At 47.7% G+C, this 19,762-nt stretch overlaps 2 protein-coding genes across 13 annotated transcripts in view; one reads left to right on the top strand and one right to left on the bottom strand.

Moving 5' to 3' along the window:
- The window catches only part of NDUFAF3 (NADH:ubiquinone oxidoreductase complex assembly factor 3), a 139,942-nt gene extending 124,094 nt beyond the window's left edge, over nt 1-15,848 (top strand). For all 10 annotated transcript variants that reach the window (XM_068252679.1, XM_068252678.1, XM_068252674.1 and 7 more), the window contains 3 exons: nt 3,822-3,888; nt 6,193-6,293; nt 11,426-15,848. In XM_068252679.1, coding sequence (XP_068108780.1) covers nt 3,822-3,888; nt 6,193-6,293; nt 11,426-11,503 — 246 coding nt within the window. In that variant the 3' untranslated portion in view covers nt 11,504-15,848. The remainder of the gene's footprint in view (nt 1-3,821; nt 3,889-6,192; nt 6,294-11,425) is intronic.
- A 542-nt stretch (nt 15,849-16,390) lies between these two features.
- IMPDH2 (inosine monophosphate dehydrogenase 2) overlaps nt 16,391-19,762 on the bottom strand; it is a 49,328-nt gene continuing 45,956 nt past the window's right edge. For all 3 annotated transcript variants that reach the window (XM_068252664.1, XM_068252666.1, XM_068252665.1), the window contains one exon: nt 16,391-16,631. In XM_068252664.1, the coding sequence (XP_068108765.1) occupies nt 16,610-16,631 (22 nt within the window). In that variant the 3' untranslated portion in view covers nt 16,391-16,609. The remainder of the gene's footprint in view (nt 16,632-19,762) is intronic.

The following is a 19,762-nucleotide window of genomic DNA, read 5'->3' as shown; positions in this document are numbered from 1 at the left end:
GACAATTTGTCAGGCTGTGCAAAATTTTACTTTCCCGGCTCCAGCGGGTGGCGCTGTTGTGGCTCTGGGCTCAGAAATAGCTGATCCCAGTCGGGTCCGCTATAATGCTTATAATTTGCTTTAATACCTGCAGTGATACCCAGCCACTGTCCTGCCTCCCTTCTCTGCCGCATCATTCCTACATTAACCACTCATACCGTGTGGCGGCAAAGTGGTAGCTGGAGGACCAGCGACGCAGATCTGCATCGCCAGGTGCCTCCCTAATTAATCAGGAAAGGCCGCTCGCGCGAGCGGCCGTTACCTGTTAGATCACGGAGCGGGTCTCCATGAATAGCCTGCGAGCCGCTGATCGCGGCTCGCAGACTAAATGTAAATGCAGCGCCGGAAGGCAGATCGGCGATTCCCAGCCAATCAGCGGCCGGGGATTGCCGCCATGTAACAGAGGACAGCCTGTCGCAGGCTGCACAGGACGGACAGCGTTCTGTGCAGCCCCGATCACCAGGGGTGAGAGGGAGGGGGGGAATTTCGCCGCGGAGGGGGGCTTTGAGGTGCCCCCCCCCCCCCCCCCGCAACACCCAGGCAAGCAGGAGCGATCAGACCTTCCCCCCCCCCCCCCCCCCTTGCACATCATCCCCATAGGGGGGGGAAAAAGGAGGGCGATCTGATCGCTCTGCCTGCAACCTGATCTGTGCTGGGGGCTGCACCCAGCACAGATCATAAAATAACATGCTGGTCCTTAAGGGGGGGGGGGGGGGTAAAGGCTGAGTCCTCAAGTGGACAGGCCAAACAGTGGCCATGTGTGGTGAGAGTTGGAACTGCAATCAGGTTTTAGGTGGATTTTCTTCTGACGGGGATAACCAGCTGGGCCTGCGAGTCCTGTGTCACAATGCCTGCAGATTGCTGCCAGGTACCCTCCCTTATCACAGGAAGGTTCAGTAGGATCCAGAACCTTCCCTCTCAATGGACTTTTTTACGCTACAGATTTGCCTTAAAGAGACTCTGTACTAAAGAAAAAAAAAATGCCCCTAGGGGTACTCACCTTGGGAGGGGGAAGCCTCTGGATCCTATCGAGGATTCCCCCTCCCACCTTTGCACGTGATCTGCTGCGCACAAAGGTTTTTACGCAGTGAAATAGCAGTTATCACGCTTTAGAGAATCGAGCCCTTAACCACTTAAGTACCAGCGGTCTCTGCCCCCTTAAGGACCAGAGACCGCTGGTATAAGAGAGAGCAGAATAACGACCAATTGCTGCATATATCCACCGCAATTGCTGTCCACGCCGCATGCCAGGAACCTCAGCCACCCACTCTGCCGTCTCTATGACTGCAGAGTTTCTGTGAGCCGGTCAGGAGCCGCTTTCATTGTCTCCTGACCCTGCCTATCAATGTACACCAATGGGAGTTGCTTATGTTGATAGACAGGGTCAGTAGCTAATGAAACCGGCTCCTGACCCGCTCACAGGGCTCTGCCGTTATAGAGACAGCAGAGCGAGCGAGTGAGCTGCGGCAGGGAAACAGCGGCGAGATCGTCGGGAGCAACGAAAGCGGTGAGAACGTGCGGCGTCGGTGTATTGAAATCTACTCCCTGGCAGCCAGGTAGACATCAAAACAGGGCATAGATTTCAATTAGCGCAGTCCTTTTGTAGTTAAAGTGCCCATACATTTCTGGACTTGGCGACCTATCGACCATCCAATTCATTAATTATAATCGTTTTGGATGAAAATCGGTACTGCCAAGAGCATGCCCGATCAACCATGCGACCAGTTTAGGACCAAAATTGGTTGCATATATCAATCAGACATGTTGCAAAATCTCGGGCCGACATGCTCAGTCAGGGTGCCCAGCGTGCAAAATCGGGACTAATATGGTGAAACCCCTGGCGCTGTCACCGCTAATGTAAAATGTGCCTGTGCGTGATTACTTTACCTGTCAGTGTCCACTGCTGGCTCTGTCTCCGCACTCTTCCTCACGTGTGATGTCATACCTTGTGTAATACGCCGGCAACCAAGTGGGATGTGCGTGTGCAAGGAAGAGTTGCGGAGACGGACAGGTAAAGTGTTCATGCATGGGCACCGGGGAGGTGGGGTACATCTTCATTTGGGGGGACGGGGCAGCAAGACGGCATCACTAGGTTGAATCTCGAAAAATTTTATGCTGAGATCTGCGATTGATGACAGTCACAGACCTCTCTCCGATCATTTTTCGATCTGAGAGAGTCTAGTCTCGTGGTCAATCAATTTCTGATCCGAGAGAATCGTGTCACTTGCTCGATTGGCTGCCAAAATCCTTAGATGTATGGGCTCCATTCATTTTTTTTTTTTATATGCGATTACTGTGGGCCTATTCATGCCGTGTAAACAACACAATTTCAAGCAAAGTAGTCACAACTAGCAATGTGAAAAGAATTTCTCAAACATTCAAATTGCAGATTGATGGGAACTAGAATTTGTTGGGATTGAACCAAAATGTAGCAGGCATCTAATCAACATTCAGGAGCCACGAATTAACTGATTAGTTGCGTAGTAACCACCTGCCAGTATTTTCATCAGCACTAAAACTAATGTTCACTCTGACGAAATTTTGGCTCCAGTGGAACCAGAATTTGCCATTTAAAAGAATTGCTAACTCCCCTGCACTAGTGTGTGCCAATATCTTTTTGGGCTCATTTTATGTAAGATTTAAGAAAATCGAGAATCTGTTTGGATTCGGACTTGAGAAAATGTGGGATTTGTCCCATCTCTAATGCAAATCATCCATTGTTATCCCTGATTGCTAAACACCCCTCCAGAACCCCTGGAATGCAATGATTTGTCAGTTTAAGGCTGGTTTCACACCAGGACGTTGCGTTTTAGGGGACGTTATGGTCGCATAACGTGCCCCTAACGCAATGTATGGTGGTGCGGGAGAGGACGTTAGTCTATCCGCATAAGGTCTCCCAGAGTGGGGCTGATTGGCCGGCGGGACCTCGTGATGTGGAGTGAGACACTCCGCATCACCTGGTCTCTCCGGCCAATCAGCAGCCGCCAGTGCAGTGCATATTAAGTAGCCATGTGTGCTACTGTAGCGGCATCTCCCCGCCTCCTCTCGCCCCTCACTGAGCATGTGCAAACAGTCTAACGCGGCTTAGCCGCGTGTAAAGTACGGCATGCAGTACGTTATGTAGACATACTGCGTTACAATGTAACACAACGTGGGCACTGTGAACAGCCCATTGATTTTTTTCATTGCTGTGCGTTGGGCTGCGTTACAGGCTGCTCTAACGTGCGCCTGTAACGTCCCTCTGTGAAACCAGCCTAAGTGTACAGAGCCACACTAATCCAGCATGCATGCAGACTGTTTTGGCTTGTTTGATCCTCATCAGTGCATGGCATGGATTAATATGGCTCTATGGTATAGGACTTTAAACACCCAGAGTTACAGATTGCCCAGCGAGCTCATGGTGAACCAGAGCTCCGAGGAGTGTGTAAGGGGCTGAAAGAGATCAAAACGCCTCCATACTAAAATGCTATGTAAAACAGAAGTTTGCCTTCTTAAGACAGCAAATACCTTCTGTTTTACACAGCATTTTTAGTAAGGAGGCTTTTTGGTCTCTTACAGCCCCTACACACTCCTAGGAGGAGTTCTGGTTCACCATGAGCCTGCTAGGCAATCGGTGCTCAGTTTATATGGTGTATGCAGGCCTGCAGTAATGGCTGTGATACAGCAGGGGGCAGTGTTTACCTTACAAAATGAAACTTACCTGCCATAACCAACTTGAATTCTCTCATCGGATCTCGGGCCAGATTTATGATTTTTATCTCTCACTATTCTCCATGATTCAGGTTGGTTCCCATAAAGATATTTCATATGAAAGTCTGTCCTTGTTCCACCTGCTGGTTCCCAGGATAGGTAAGGCTTTATTTATGTGTTTTGTAGATGGAGGACCTTTCACTGACTCTATCTTCCTGTTATCTAGGGATGGTAGGAATTCTGATTATGTAGATTTTATGTAAATCAGTTCAGCTTGGAATGGTCAATTTCCAAGTTGCGTAAATTTGCATCAAATTGTAATTATTAGCATCTCCTTGACTGTCCCTACTCTTAAAGGACAACTGTAGTGACAGGGCTATGGAGGCTGCCATATTTATTTCCTTTTAAGCAATACAAGTTGCCTGGCAGCCCTGCTGATCCTCTGCCTCTAATACTTTTAGCTGTAGACCCTAAACAAGCATGCAGCAGATCAGTTGTTTCTGACTGAAGTGTGACTGGATTAGCCGCATGCTTGTTTCTAGTGTTATTCAGACGCTACTGCAGCCAAATAGATCCACAGGGCTGCCAGGCAACTGGTATTATTTAAAAGGAAATAAATGTGGTAGCCTCCACAGCCCTTCTGCTACAGTTGTCCTTTAAAGAGAACCCGAGGTGGGTTTGAAGAATATTATCTGCATACAGAGGCTGGATCTGCCTATACAGTCCAGCCTCTGTTGCTATCACAAACCCCCCTAAGGTCCCCCTGCACTCTGCAATCCCTCATAAATCACAGCCACGCTGCTGACAAACAGCTTGTCAGAGCTGGCTGTGTTTATCTCTATAGTGTCAGTCTGCTGCTCTCCCCGCCTCCTGCAGAACTCCAGTCCCTGCCTGCATCTCTTCCCTCCCTGCTGATTGGAGGGAAGGGACGGGGGCAGGGACCGGAGGTATGCAGGAGGCGGGGGAGCAGCTGAGACTGACACTACAGATGTAAACACAGCCTCACAGCACAGCTGTGATTTATGAGGGATTGCAGAGTGCAGGGGGACCTTAGTGGGGTTTGGGATAGCAACAGAGGCTGGGCTGTATAGGCAGATCCAGCCTCTGTATGCAGATAACATTCTTTAAACACACCTCGGGTTCTCTTTAACTATAACTAAGGAGTCACAGCACCATTTCCCTTTCCTGCTGTACACTGCTCCCCTGCAGCATAAAAGGGAGACATGATAAATTGGGGTCGCCTGGGGTAGCTGATGGATAGAATACTGGGCTCTAGTGTATTCCTGTAGTAAAATGTTGATAATTTTTACTATCGTCTAACCTGACTCTGTTGTCACTCAAACCCTCCCTCTCTAATGATGGCTAACCCTAAACTTTTTTTCTCCAGCTGGGTAAAGTAGCCGGGTGGGGTGCGACCAGGGAAATGCAGGGCTGGCACAACTCTGCTTAAAGCATAGGAGGATGAGGAGGTGAGGCATTGACAGTTGAGTTCTCCCCAAAATTGGCTGGGTGGAGCAGCCTAATAAGAGTACAGGGAAAAAAAGGGTGGTAACCCTTAAAGGGAACCTGAAGTAAGATAAAATTAATACTTTTAGCCATAGACCCTGAACACGCAAGCAGCATTCTCCTGCATAGACTGGAGCCGATAGACGTTAGTGATGGGACCCGGTTCCCGAATCTGAGGGCGGCGGCGTAAGAGCGATCCGAGCGGATGGGGCTGGAGGAAGCCTTAGGTATGTATAAATCTTTTTACTGTTTTCAGCTCTGAGTCCCTTTAAAATGTAAAAATAAGGTCTAAATAAGTCTTTTATTGAAAAAAAAATCTAGATGTAATTTTACTATTTGGCACAAGATGTCCTCGCGCCTGACTTCCTTACTATACAAAGAGGAAGTGATGCGTGGACGGTCTTTGTGAATGAAGGTGCCGTCTCATGAACGGCTGCGTACATTCACATGGGGACTTGGATCAATGAATGGGAACTGGTTCATTGATCTAGCAGCTAACAATCGGCCGCGGGAACGTGCGCGGGGGCGAACGGGAACGTGTGGCAGGAAGGGACGCCCCTGCAAGCAGTCATGGCATTTTGCAGGGATGGAGTTACTCGTCCCGGGGGAGGGGAAGTGGTTAATACTGTGAAGCTCTTTGTCAGAATCCGTACCGATATTAGTAAAATACCCAATAAACCCTTCATCACTGTAACCAGAGCTTCTTCTCCCTCTTTGCTTCTTTCTGCACAGCATGCTCACTCAGCCGTGGCTTTTTCTTGTTAGTTGTACGTAGACATGGCCAATGAAATGCTAATAATTATGGTTGGCATGCAGATTTAGTGCAAGTTGTCTGTCTCGCCCAATTCCAAACTGCATACAATTTGCATTGAATTTGAATGCGAGTTGGAATTGCTGACCTCTCATTGACGATCTTTAGCTGTGATGGAGATACAGGCTGTGCTCTGTGTTATACAGAAATCCTGGTCCTGGGCACCGGAGACCGCGTGCAGAGACTGGATGCTGGACTGGTGAGGCTAATGAGAAAGAACGGGGTGTCCCTGGAGGTGCAGGACACGGTGAGTAACCAGCAGCTCTGCAGACTGAACTCTGGTGCTGTTTCCACGAATGGGGCAGAGTGCGAAAGGTGCCATTGCTTTATTTTGAATATGCTTCTTTCCTGGGGTTCTGATACTGATACATCAAGGCCTATTTATAAAGAAGGTTGGGTAACATGGATGGATGTGGGGGGGTCTTAAAGTGAACCAGAGACTAAGCACCCTCCTGTATTTTACCATATATATCAGTGGGGACATTAGAGAAAACACCTACCCTCCTCTCTGTTTCATTCTTCACTGCTCAGCCTGCTTGTTATCAGCCCTGATAAAATCCCCCACTGAGCATTCAGTCTGGCTTTGCTCATGAATCATTATAGCTGAGTCTGTCTTTTCAAGCCCAAGCCTGCCCCCTTCTGGCTCTGCTATAATGACTCAACCATAATGATTCCTGAGCAAAGCCAGACTGAATGCTCAGTCGGGAATTTTATCATGGCTGGTAACAAGCTGTGCAGTGAAGAATGAAAGAGAGCAGGGTAGGTGTTTTCTCTAATGTTCCCACTGATCTATATGGTAAAATACATGAGGGTGCTTTGTCTCTGGTTCACTTTAAAGAGAACCAGAGATGAAGCACCCTCTTGTATTTTACCTTATCAGTGGGAACATGACAGTAAACACCTAATCTGCACTTTGTTTCCTTGTTCTCTGTTTAATCTGACTGTTATCGCCTCTGATAAGAATCCCCGACTGAGCACTCAGTCTAGCTTTGCTACAGAAAGATTATAGCCGAGTCTGTCTTCTCTGGTGTCTTTTCAAGCCCAAGCCTGCCCCCTTGTGGCTCTGCTATAATGACTCAGCTATAATTATTCCCTGCAAAACCAGACTGAATGCTCAGTCCGGGATTCTTATCACAGCTGATAACAGACACTTTTAGCAGTGAGGATGAAACCGAGAGCAGGGTAAGTGTTTTCTCTAATGTTTTTACTGATATATATGGTAAAATACACAAGGGTGCTTTGTTTCTGGTTCCCTTTAAGTGTTAGGCACCACCTGGGGGGATTGAAGATGGTTAGGCACCGGTAGAGGAGGGGCTTTGTGTGAGAAGGATATGGAGGCTGCCATATTTATTTCCTGTTAAACAATACCAGTTGCCTGGCAGCCCTGCTGGTCTATTTGGCTGCAGTAGTGTCCGAATATTACCAGAAACAAGCATGTAGCTAATAATGTCAGAAACACCTGATCTGCTGCATGCTTGTTCAGGGTCTATGGCTAAATGTATTAGAGGCAGAGGATCAGCAGGACAGCCAGGCAACTGGTATTGGTTAAAGGTGAACTGTAGAGCAAGGTGTATGGAGGCTGCCATATTTCCATTTAAGCAATACCAGTTGCCTGGCTATTCAGCTAATCCTCTTCCTCTAATACTTTCAGGAATCCTTTATTTCGCCAAGCATGACTGGGTCATGCCCGGAATTGGATTTGGCACAGTACATATAGCTCAAGAGAGACAACAGTAGGTAGCGTAGAACAGCAGAACAGAGTTAACACTACACTTATACACAGAGGAAAGCAATTACATTCACATTACATTCACATTATATTGCACTTGACATTTGTGTTACACGCTACAGCACTTATACACAGAGGAAGCAATTACATTCACATTGTATTGCACTTGACATTGTGTTACATTCTAGAGCAGCATCTACCCCCATTACAGTACTCATGGAAGGCCTATCAACACTTTTTGTCAGTTTTTGTGTGCTGATGGGAGTATGTGGAGGGAATTAAGGAGGCTGACGGCCGCGGGAAAGAAAGAGTTACTGTGTCTGGCCGTCCTTGTGGAGATGGCCCGAAGTCTCCGTCCTAGTGGGAGCTGACAGAAGTAGCGGTGGCCCGGGTGAGCATGATCGTTAGCGATTTTCAGCGCCCTTGATCTCAACCTTCTCTTGTGTAGGAGGTCAAGTGAGGGGAGAGGTCCTCCAATGATCCTCTCCGCTGCCCTGATGACCCTCTGAAGTGTGAGCCTGTCACTGGCGGTTGCGCCGGTGTACCAGACCAGGATGGAAGAGCAGACGATCGATTCGATGGTGGCGGAGTAGAAGCTGGTCAAGATCTCCGGGGCCATGCCGAACTTCCTTAGCTGACGAAGGAAGTAGAGTCTCTGCTGGGCTTTCCTTTGGATGGCAGTGATGTTAGGCCTCCAGCTGAGGTCGCTGGAGATGGTAGTGCCCAGGAGACGGGCGCAAGGCACTCTAGCTACCTCCGTACCATCAATGTGAATTGGTGGTGGGGTGGGAGTGGATTTCCTGAAGTCAATGATTAGCTCAACAGTTTTTGCAGTGTTGAGCACCAGCTTGTTCTCCTTGCACCATTGGGAGAGGCGGAAGGAATTTGCACACAAGACCGGCAACCAGGAGGACTACAGGAAGGCGAGGAACGACCTTAATCGAGAACTGAGGGCTGCCAAAAGGGACTATGCTGAGAGGATGGAACAAAACCTGCGCTCAAATGACATTCGAGCTGTGTGGAAGGGTCTTAGGGCTGCCACCAACTACAAGCCCCCCCCCCACAACAAGCACCTCCCAGTCCGGAGCTAGCCGAAGAACTCAGCAAGTTCTACTGCAGGTTTGAGAGGCAGGAAGAACCAATGGTCCATCTGAAACCGCCTGATCCCCCCCCCCCCCCCCCCCCCCCTCACCTCGAGGAAAACATCACAAGTCAAGCTCCTCCGCTAGTAGTGAGCGAAGCTGATGTCCTGCTACTCTTGTCAAGGTTAAACACCAGGAAAGCGCCTGGACCGGACGGCGTGTCTCCAACCTGCTTGAAAACCTGCTCCAGGCAACTCGCTCCCGTCCTCTCTGCCATCTTCGCCAAATCACTAAGTGAAGGAAGAGTCCCCAGATGCTTCAAGAGGTCGACCATCATTCCTGTCCCTAAGAAACAGGGAGTCTCTGACATGAACAACTTCAGGCCGGTAGCCCTTACTTCCATCATAATGAAAACTCTAGAGCGAGTGGTCCTATCCAACCTCAAGATCTCAACTTTGCCCCTTCTAGACCCCCATCAGTTTGCGTATAGGGCAAACAGGTCCACTGACGACGCTATAAACATATGCCTGGAGTTCATTTATGACCACCTTGACAGACCAGACACTTAACTATCTGTCCACGCATCCTACAAGAACAACTGGCCACACTTGGTGTGCATCCAAGCCTACTCCGCTGGATCATAGGCCCTAAACAAGCATGCAGTATATGAGGTGTGTTTCTGACAAATTTGACAGATATGACAAGATTAGCTGCATGCTTGTTTCTGGTGTTGTTCAGACACTTCTTCAGCCAAATAGACCGATGGAGCTGCCTGGGAACTAGTGTTGCTTAAAAGGAAATAAATATGGCAGCCTCCACATCCCTCTCACTTTAGGTGTCCTTTAAGGTAATTCAAACCCTGTGATCTATAGATGTTTGACCTCTGTGGCTGTACATTAGATTCTTTAACCTCTTTCCACCCGCGTCACGCCGATGGGCGTGGCCGCGGCGGCAGCCCCAGGACCGCCTAACGCCAATTGGTGTAAAATCCTGGGGCTCTGTTTTGCAGGAGATCGCGCGCATCTCCTGCTTGGGGGGCGGAGCTCCGGCCCGCCTTCAGTCTGTTAGATGGCGTGATCAGCAGCAGCGCTGCACTGGGGACAGCCGTGTGACACGGCTGTCCCCCTGGGGGACAAGAGAGCGATCAGCTCTCATAGGCTTCATCCTATGAGAGCCGATCGCCATGATTGGCTCGCTGGGGGGAGGGAGGGAGGGAACGGGTTTAAAGGAACAGTTTTTTTTTTTTAAAAACACAAACAAATATTGATTAAAAAAATAAACATGGGGGGAGCGATCAGACCCCACCAACAGAGCTGTTGGTGGGGAGAAAAGGCGGGGGGGGCTTAGTCACTTGTGTGCTATGTTGTGCGGCCCTGCAGCTTGGCCTTAAAGCTGCAGTGGCACATTTTACTGAAAATGGCCTGGTCACTACGGGGGGGGGGGGTTAGCCCTGCAGTCCTCAAGAGGTTAAGGGGCTGTTTGGTCATTCCTAACCAGCTAGGGCACTGGAAGGTAGTCCTGTCCATGCTGTCAAGCAGCAGAAAGTCTCAGGCAGGGGTCTCACTTACCGGCTTTCGTACGCGTTTTCTGCACAGAAAAACTGACTTCAACTGAGAACTCATGTTAATCAATGAGCTAGGTCACACTTTAATGCAGATTTCGCATGCAGAAAAAAAAACTGACATCTTGCGCAATTTGTCAGTTTTCTCTATAAATTACATTAGCTGCTGTAAGGCAGGGGTCACACTTGTCTTTCAGTTTTCTGCAAAGTGTAGAAACTGAAAGACAAGTGTGACCCCTGCCTCAGACTTTTTTTTTTTATATAGCAGAGTGAATTTTATGCACAGCAAACCGTTATGGGGATCTATAGAGATTGTCTACCAGGGATCTGCAACCTTGGCTCTCCAGCTGTTAAAGGGAACCTTAACTGAACGGGGGGTAAAGAGTTTCACTTACCTGGGGCTATTAGCAGTCCCCTGCAGCAGTCCTGTGCCCTCGGCGCCGCTCTGGAATCCTCCGGTCCCCCCACTGTCACTTAGTTTCGTTTTTGACGACTCACCAATCGGCCGGCCGCCATGCGTATTATTGGACACATTCCCTACTGCAATTAGCGATGTTGCGGACCGCAACACGTACAAAAAGAAAGAATGCGGCAACATGTATTTTTGTACGCGTTGCGGACCGCAACAGCGCTAATTGCAGTAGGGAATGCATTCATTAATACGCATGGCTGACTGGTGAGTCGTCAAAAACGAAACTAAGTGACAGCGGGGGACCGAAGGATTCCAGAGCGGCTCCGAGGGCACAGGACTGCTGCAGGGGGCTGGTAACAGCCCCAGGTAAGTGAAACTCTTTACCCCCCATTCAGTTAAGGTTCCCTTTAAGGAACTACTAGTCCCATAATGCATTTGCCTTTGAGTCATGACTGTGGCTGTCAGACTCCTGCAATGCATTGTGGGACTTGTAGTTCCTTAACGGCTGGAAAGCCAAGTTTGCAGATCACTGGTCTAGTCCATTATATTGTGGATGGCTTGTCTGTAGTGTAACCCTCTGTGCTCTCTTCCACAGCCCAATGCTTGTGCTACATACAACTTCCTCACCAGCGAGCGGAGATCAGTAGCAGCTGCATTAATTCCAGTCACCTAATAGAAGAAGATTCTGGACCTGCAGCGTGATCATAGGAAGCGCTATTACTGCTCAGTACAGATGACCAATGAAATGCTTATTCTTCCAACTTGAATATAGTTTGGACCAATCCAGCCGGGAGGAAGTGCTTTTGATTGGGCCGATTACAAGCTGCATGCAATTTGGAAACTGCATCTTATTGACCATCGCGGTTGTTGAGGAAGAACATGTGCTGCTACTCATTGCCTGGGAGATGACAAAAGATCTACAGCTGAAAGCAACAAGCCACTATTGCCACTCAATCATCCACCTGTATGTTGGGACCTTTGGGCCTCCTGAGGTGGGTGGCTGCTTGGAACGTTACAGCACCAGAAAGGAGTTCTTGTATAACACAAGTAAATAGCACACGTCCTCCAGCTTCTGCCCAAGTGCCAGCAGATCGCCTAACTCCATTAAGGCTCCTTTCACACCATTTAAGTTACATTGCGATGTTATGCAGTTGCAAAGTTGTGTTATACATATAATACAATGACTGTGGTGCATCCTGTTGGGGTAACAGAATACCCAAGCAGCTGGGGGTGACCCTGAACCAATATAGGGGACTAAGAAACCAAAAAGCCCTCCTACTAAAAAGCAATGCTTAGTGTTTTGCCTTCTTAAAACTGAAGGTATTTTCAATAATTCAGCTTTAAAGAGACACTGAAGTGAAAAAAAAAATATTATGATTTGTATGTGTAGCACAGCTAAGAAATAAAACATTAAGATCAGATACATCAGTGTAATTGTTTCCAGTACAGGAAGAGTTGAGAAACTCCAGTTGTTATCTCTATGCAAACAAGCCATTAACCTCCTCAGCGGTATGGACGAATATATCCGTCCATCACCGCCGGAGGTCGCCGCTCAGGCCCTGCTGGGCCGATTTTTACAAAATAAAAAGCAGCACACGCAGCCGGCACTTTGCCAGCCGCGTGTGCTGCCTGATCGCCGCCGCTCTGCGGCGATCCGCCGCGAGCAGCGGTGAAAGAGGGTCCCCCCAGCCGCCCGAGCCCTGCGCAGCCGGAACAAAAGTTCCGGCCAGCGCTAAGGGCTGGATCGGAGGCGGCTGACGTCCATGATGTCACTCCGCTCGTCGCTATGGCGACGATGTAAGCAAAACAAGGAAGGCTGCTCATTGCGGCCTTCCTTGTTTATTCTGGGTGCCGGAGGCGATCGGAAGAACGCCTCCGGAGCGCCCTCTAGTGGGCTTTCATGCAGCCAACTTTCAGTTGGCTGCATGAAACAGTTTTTTTTTTATTTAAAAAAAACCCTCCCGCAGCCTCCCTGGCGATCTTAATAGAACGCCAGGGAGGTTAAGCTCTCCGACTAAGTTAGTAGTGGAGAGGGCTGTTATCTGACTTGTATTATCTCAACTGGTCCTGGACTATTTACTTTTCCTCTGCTAGAGGAGAGGTCATTACTTCAGACTGCTCTGAAAGACTCATTTTGAATGCTGAGTGTTGTGTAATGTGCACATATTATAGAATGATGCAATGTTAGAAAAAACACTATATACTTGAAAATAAAAGTATGAGAATATTTTCTTTGCTGCTAATCTTCTAGTAATTATTCATAGTACACAACCAATTCACTATATCATATATTTTTTTCGCTTCAGTGTCTCTTTAAGTGAGCAACTATGGTTACCCACAATGCATCACTACTGAATATGCAAATTCTCTTTAAGCCCCTGAAGCCAGGCTTACATCCAGAGCCGCTGGTGTATAGCATGCCTATAGCCTATAAATGTACAGACGTGGTTCTGTAAATGTATAAGCCATTTGTTTGCTATACAATATTGCAAATACCTTCTGTTTTGAGAAGGCAAAAATTACACTGCAATCCATGTGATAGTCCCATAGGAATGTCATTGCATAGTGAAGAGATACTGTCTGGTGATGACACAGTGTGAAAGGAGCCATAGGGCTGGTTTACTTTACATGCTGCCCTTTTTGTAAGCGCCAGTGATTTTTAAAGTCTCTTGCTAATGTAACACTGTGTTCCCATTAGAGCAGGGGTAGGGAACCTATGGCTCAGAAGCGAGATGTGGCTCTTTTGATGGCTACATCTGGCTCAGACAAATCAGTAGGGGTTGATTCACTAAGCTACACTGCTCAAGCAGCACAGCTTAGTGTGGCAGCGCAAGTAAAATTTTCAAGTAGGTACGCTACTGCTGTAGCCTGCGTTACTAAATTACTCACGCTACCCCCAAAACTAACACACTCCAATTGTCCCACTCTGGATTCTGTCAGGTCCAGTGACTTTGTAGGATGAGATCCCCACACTTTGATTGGCCCACTTGACACAGCCTATTGGCCCAAAGTGCAGGGATCTTTATCCTACAAAGTGAATCAACCCACATGTCAGCTAGCTAATTGTACAAGCTGTTAGTTGGTATTTCTCCTGTCTGGCTCTCGGGAAAATTGCTGAAACCCAAGAGAAGCTGAAGACGTGTCTGACACTTCCGCTGCCCAGCGGATCAACTGTATACACATCACCATGGCAACAGGGACATGAGCCCTACTGTCCCAGTTTGATACATATTGTATAGCTCTCACAGAATTACATTTTAAAATGTGGTTTTATGGCCAAAAAGATTCCTGGTCCCTGCATTAGAGGGATGTGGTTTTCAAAAAAAATCTCCCATAGCACTGCATTAGCAAGAGCTTTGCAATTCACTGGTGCTTAAAGTGAACCTCCGGATTAAAAATCGACTCAGCAGCACTGAAAAGGCTTTGTGTTTCTTTAACAGTTTCACAGCATCAGAACTTTGTTTCTCTTATACAAGCCTCATTTTTAGCTGCACAGAAGAAAACTGCCCGGGCTTTTTTCCCCTGATGCTGTGCAAAGCATGATGGGATTTCTGATTTTGTTGTTCTCGTTCTGCTGTTTTGGTGCAATTTCTTTTTGTTTTACATTTTGAATTTGACATTTGAAGCCTAGCGCATGCAGCTGGGAGGGGTTATCAGGACACCGGATAGTTGGAACTGTGTCTCCTGCTCCTTGTCACCTCCTTTCAACCAAAAAGATGGCAGCCCCCATAAATCACAAACATTTGCCTGTTCTTTTAAAACAGGGTGGGTAAGAGATTATATTACCTATCTATTCTCATTAACATAACTAAAGTAACTTGATGACCGTATGTTTGTTTAGGCTGAAGTTCCCCTTTAAAAAGTGCTGGTAATGTGACTAGTCCTAATACTGCTGGTTGGTCTAGAAAGCTTATGCCTGATACACATCATGCAATTTCCTGTCAAACAGGTCGAATTGATTATTTGACAGGTCTGATCTTATTTCCGATCACTTCTATACAAAATTGATCAGAAAAATGATCGGAAATCAGATCAGACCTGTCAAATAATTGATTTGACCCCATCTATCATTGGAAATTGCATGTGTACCTTACAGATCTGGACTGTTAAACAGTACATAAAGGCCAAGCGCTGGTCCAAAAAACAAAAACACTATCCTCTGGATTGCAGACCCTCCCAAAACTGACGAGCTGTGATCCTCTTCATGCACAAGCATGTGTAGTAAGCTGGAGCTGCTGGTGCACGACTGGCATTACTGCTCAGGCACAGCCAGGCTTGTGCATGAAGTGGAGCACGACCCAGATTTTCCATATAGTCAGTGAGTGGCAGTAATGGGAGGAGTTTGGATGGCAATGCTTAGGAGACCTTGCGGAGAAGCATGTGATCAGCTGATAATTTGTAAGGTTCTGATTAGCTGTTATGACACTGGTTTAACACATGATCATGACCAGCAAATCAGAGCCTTACAAATGTATCAGCTGATCAAACTGACCACATGCTTCTCCTTGGCATTGCCATCCCTAGTGAGGAAGATATGGGAAGTCTATACAGAATTTAGAGGCTTTCCTGTTCTTAGTTAAAGGAGTTGTTAGACAATTTTAAAGGGAACCAGAGGCCCCAGAAAGAAGATTTTATACATACCTGGGGCTTCCTCCAGCCCCATACGCATGGATCGCTCCCACGCCGCCCTCCTCCGCTTCCTGTATCCGGCGGTACCGGGTCCCGTAGTTTCCGCTAGTCGGCGGCAGCACAAATCACAGGGGCTCCTAGCATACCAGTATGCGTGTGGCTGCATACTGCGCAGCCGCACGCGTAAGGGTATGGAGGGAGCCCCTGCTCATGCGGACATTTGGCCGCGTCCGCCGGAAGTGACAGGACTCGGTACAGGCGATCCAGGAAGTGGAGGATGGCGGCGTGGGAGCGATGCAGGCTTATGGGGCTGGAAGAAGCCCCAGGTATGTATAAAATCTTTTTTTCTTTTTGGGATTCCGGCGTCTCTGGTTCCTTTTAAATAAAATAAACGCTACTTACCGGGGACTTCCTCCAGCCCTAAGCTCCCAGGACCTCCCTCGCCGCATCTCTGCAAGCAGCAGTTTGCCGGAACCCCTGACCCGGTCCCCGGCGATGACGTGAGAGCGACCTGGAGATCGCTCTGTACTGCGCCTGCGCGATCGGCGCTGTCAATCACCACCACGTGGGCCGGAGCGGACTGCGCAGGCGCAGTAGTTCTGCGCAGTCCGCTCCAGCCCATGTGGCGGTGATCGACAGCGCCGATGGCGCAGTACAGAGCGACCTCCAGGTTGCTCTGATGTTATCCCCGGGGACCGGGTCGGAGCTCCGGCAAACGGCTGCTTGCAGAGATGCGGCGAGGGAGGTCCTGGGAGCTTGGGGCTGGAGGAAGCCCCCGGTAAGTAGCGTTTATTTTATTTAAAATTGCCTGACAACTCCTTTAAGCGTGGCATTCGACCTGCAGTTTGTATTCAGCCATAGAGTGATTCTGAATACTTTACTCTGAACATGAGACGGTGTGTATTTTATATTATGAATAAAAAGATAAAGATTTTACTTTTTTCATTTTTATTGGAAAAACAGGCACATTGATAATCAGTAAAATGATTTTTGTAGTTCCTCCACTACCCAGAATCCCTGGTGTTCGGGGCATACTGGGGTGGATAAAGCAGCGTCTGGGGCTCAGACTCCTCCCACAGCGCATGCAGTGACAGCAGCTGCTACATTCTGTGCGGTGATTGGCAGCGGGTGATGATGAGGCTCAGTAGTGCTAAAACAATCTCTTCTCATACCTGCCAAGAAAAAAAACAGCACCAATCAGCTTCTCACTAAACAACGGGGGAAAGAAAACACTGAAGGTGCACATTAATGATACAATTTTCAGTGAATTATCGCAACAGCGATCCGATCAATACGATCATATTGGCTGAAAATAAACTTAAATGACCCAAATTGACAAGGATTCTAATGGTGATTGTTTAATGACCATTTAATCTGAAAAAAATTATAACAGATTGTGGTGGCCATTACAGGAAACACTGCATCACTTCAGTGTGAAACTAGCCTTAAAGGACTTACGAGGCCAAGATTATAGAAAAAAAAATAAAAAAAAGTTAGCTACCTGCGTCAGCTTGTCAGGCACGGAGGACGCAGTCAGCGCCGTTCCGCCGGGTCCCTGCTGCTCAGTAGCCCCCCGAACGCACGGCCCGAGTTGGGCTCTCCAGCCTGTACAAAGATGGCGGCCGGAGCTGGCCGCGGCTGCGCAGTACGCATAGCCGCAACTGCGGCTGCGCAGCTCTGAGGCTAACCCCCCGATCCACGTAACAGTAGTAAAATTTTCAAAGTAGACACGCTACTGCTGTAGCCTGCGTTACTAAATTACTCACGCTACCCCCAAAACTAACAGACACTCCAATTGTCCCACTCTGGATTCTGTCAGGTCCAGTGACTTAGGACGACTTCCCCGCACTTTGACCCAAAAGGCTGCCTGTCACTTGCCAGGCAGTCTATTGCGCCAAAGTCGGGGATCTCGTCCTACAAAGTGAATCAACCCCCAAGTAAGCTAGCTAATTGTACAAGCTGTTAGTCAGTATTTCTCCTGTCTAGCTCTTGGGGAAATTGCTGATGTTGCTGAACCCAAGAGAAGCTGAAGACGTTTCTGACATTCTGCTGCCCGGAGGATCAACTGTATGCACATCACCATGGCAACAAGGACGTGAGCCCTCTGCTGCGCATGCGCACTGTGCCAGTTTGAAACACATATTGTATGGCTCTAACAGAATTACATTTTAAAATATGTGGCGTTTATGGCTCTCTCAGCCAAAAAAGTTCCTGACCCCTGCTGTAGACATTCAAAAGATCAGTATCAGCAAAAGATCTGTTCCTGAAAAGATGCTGCACACAGATGCTGTACAGACACAAAAGAGCTGTTCCTGCCAAAGATCCATTCCTGCAAATTGCATTGATAGTCTATGAGATCTGCAGATCATCATACACACCTTGTTTAACAGACATTCATCTGCAGATCAGATCCACCAGGATGGATTTTCATATCTGCAGATGAATGTCACTTAAACAAGGTGTGTATTGGATGTGCAGATCTCATAGACTATGAATGCAATTTGCAGGAATGGATCTTTGGCAGATACTGATCTTTTGTGTCTGTGCAGCATCTTGCAAAGATTTTTTTTCTGATGTGGAGTTCAGCTCCATAGAAAAGACTGTGTAGAGTATGGCTCTTATACTACATGAAGGGTGGTAAGATTGGTCTGTGATCTTTCATTTTCCAAAGACTATGGTCTGATGTGTGTATGTGGCCTTAGAAGTCAGCTTCCAATATGTGAATAGTGAGACTAGGTGGGGTAACAGAGGATAGTTTTGAAATGGTGTGGACATAGGGCGGCTGCTGCAATTCATTGATAATCTCCAACAGCCAAGGCTCATAAACACGCTGGATTAAGTTTTCCAGATGAGGATGGGATCAGATCCCTCAGGCCACAGTCAGTAGGCTTAGACTGTACAAATGCATAGTTAGCTGCTGGGGGGGGGGGGGAATTTAGGTTTACAACAGCCCTACTGAAGGGCCAAAACCTGGAGCCATTAGTTTGCTTCCCCCCTCACACATTTGTGTTAACTTCCACCCAGACTGCTGCAGACATGTATAGGCATTTTAGTACAAAACTACTTCCACCTGCAGCAGACATCGATAGGTGTTTCTATTCCTCATATTCCTCTGCCACAGCCATCTAAAAAGGCATTTCGTGTAAAGTTTTGCATCAGGGCCAACTTTCTAACAGACTTAAAATATGCAAATAATCAAGTTGATGCAGAATTATGCAAATATTACTGCAAATCTATGCAGCTTGAAACTGAGCCACTGTAAGATTTAACTGATCCATTTACATTTTAAATTTTTTAGAATTAGTGTAATTCAATTTACACCTCAATAACAATCCCTGACTAATGTGAACTTTTAAAAATTTAGATCTGCGCCAAGGTATCCTTTAATACAGGGAGCAGGCAGGCATGCATAGTGGGCTTTCCTCATGCCCACCTCTCCCCCAAACTTAGAGCGCTCTGCGAATACGCACTACATAGTTGTGATGCACAAAGCGCTCCTGGACGCATGTCCGCTGCTCAGATCCAAATTTAAAAATGGGGGGAGCAAGTATGTGTAACAGGCTCACCTCATGCCCACCACTCCCCTGGTGGATTGAAACGTACCCAGCAGGCGTCTTTAAGCCATCCCATGGCGCCTCCCACAATGCATTCCAAGTCAGTCACGTGTCTACAAACACTTCCTCCTTTACGCTGGAAGGAGGAAGTTTGTAGTCACGTGACTGTGGCGTGGGAGGCACTGTGTGATGGTTGAAAGATGCCTACTGGGTAAGTTTAACACTCCCCTCACACCCTCCTCCCCCCTCTGGTGCAATAATTAGGAGGACAAAATCCCAATGAAACCCATTTGGATTTCATCCTTTTTTTTAATCCATCGCTCATCCCTGATGCCTGCACAGTAATCTGTGACCACCCGACCAGTTTGTAAATTCAGGGGATTACTACATGGTGAGGGGGGGGGGGGCAGAGTAGAACGGGAATGGTGGGCATGAGGTGAGCCTGCTACACATGCTTACTTCCCCCCCCCCCATTTTTAAATTTAGATCTGAGCTATGGTATCCTTTAAAATGTCTTGCCCAAATCTACAGTTACCAAACAATTCAAATGTAACAGAAGGACAAATGAAGTGAAAGGGATTATGGAGGCAGCCATATTTATTTCATTTTAAAGGAGAACTGTAGTGAGGTATATGGAGGCTGCCATATGTATTTCCTTTTTAAGCAATACCAGTTGCCTGGCAGTCCTGCTGTTCCTCTGCCTCCAATAGTATTAGCCATAGACCCTGAACAAGCATGCAGCAGATCAG

Source organism: Hyperolius riggenbachi, chromosome 9 (genome assembly GCF_040937935.1).
Source record: "Hyperolius riggenbachi isolate aHypRig1 chromosome 9, aHypRig1.pri, whole genome shotgun sequence".
NCBI lineage: Eukaryota > Metazoa > Chordata > Amphibia > Anura > Hyperoliidae > Hyperolius > Hyperolius riggenbachi.
Note: the sequence above shows the minus strand (reverse complement) of the source record. Positions and strands in the feature narration are given on the sequence as shown.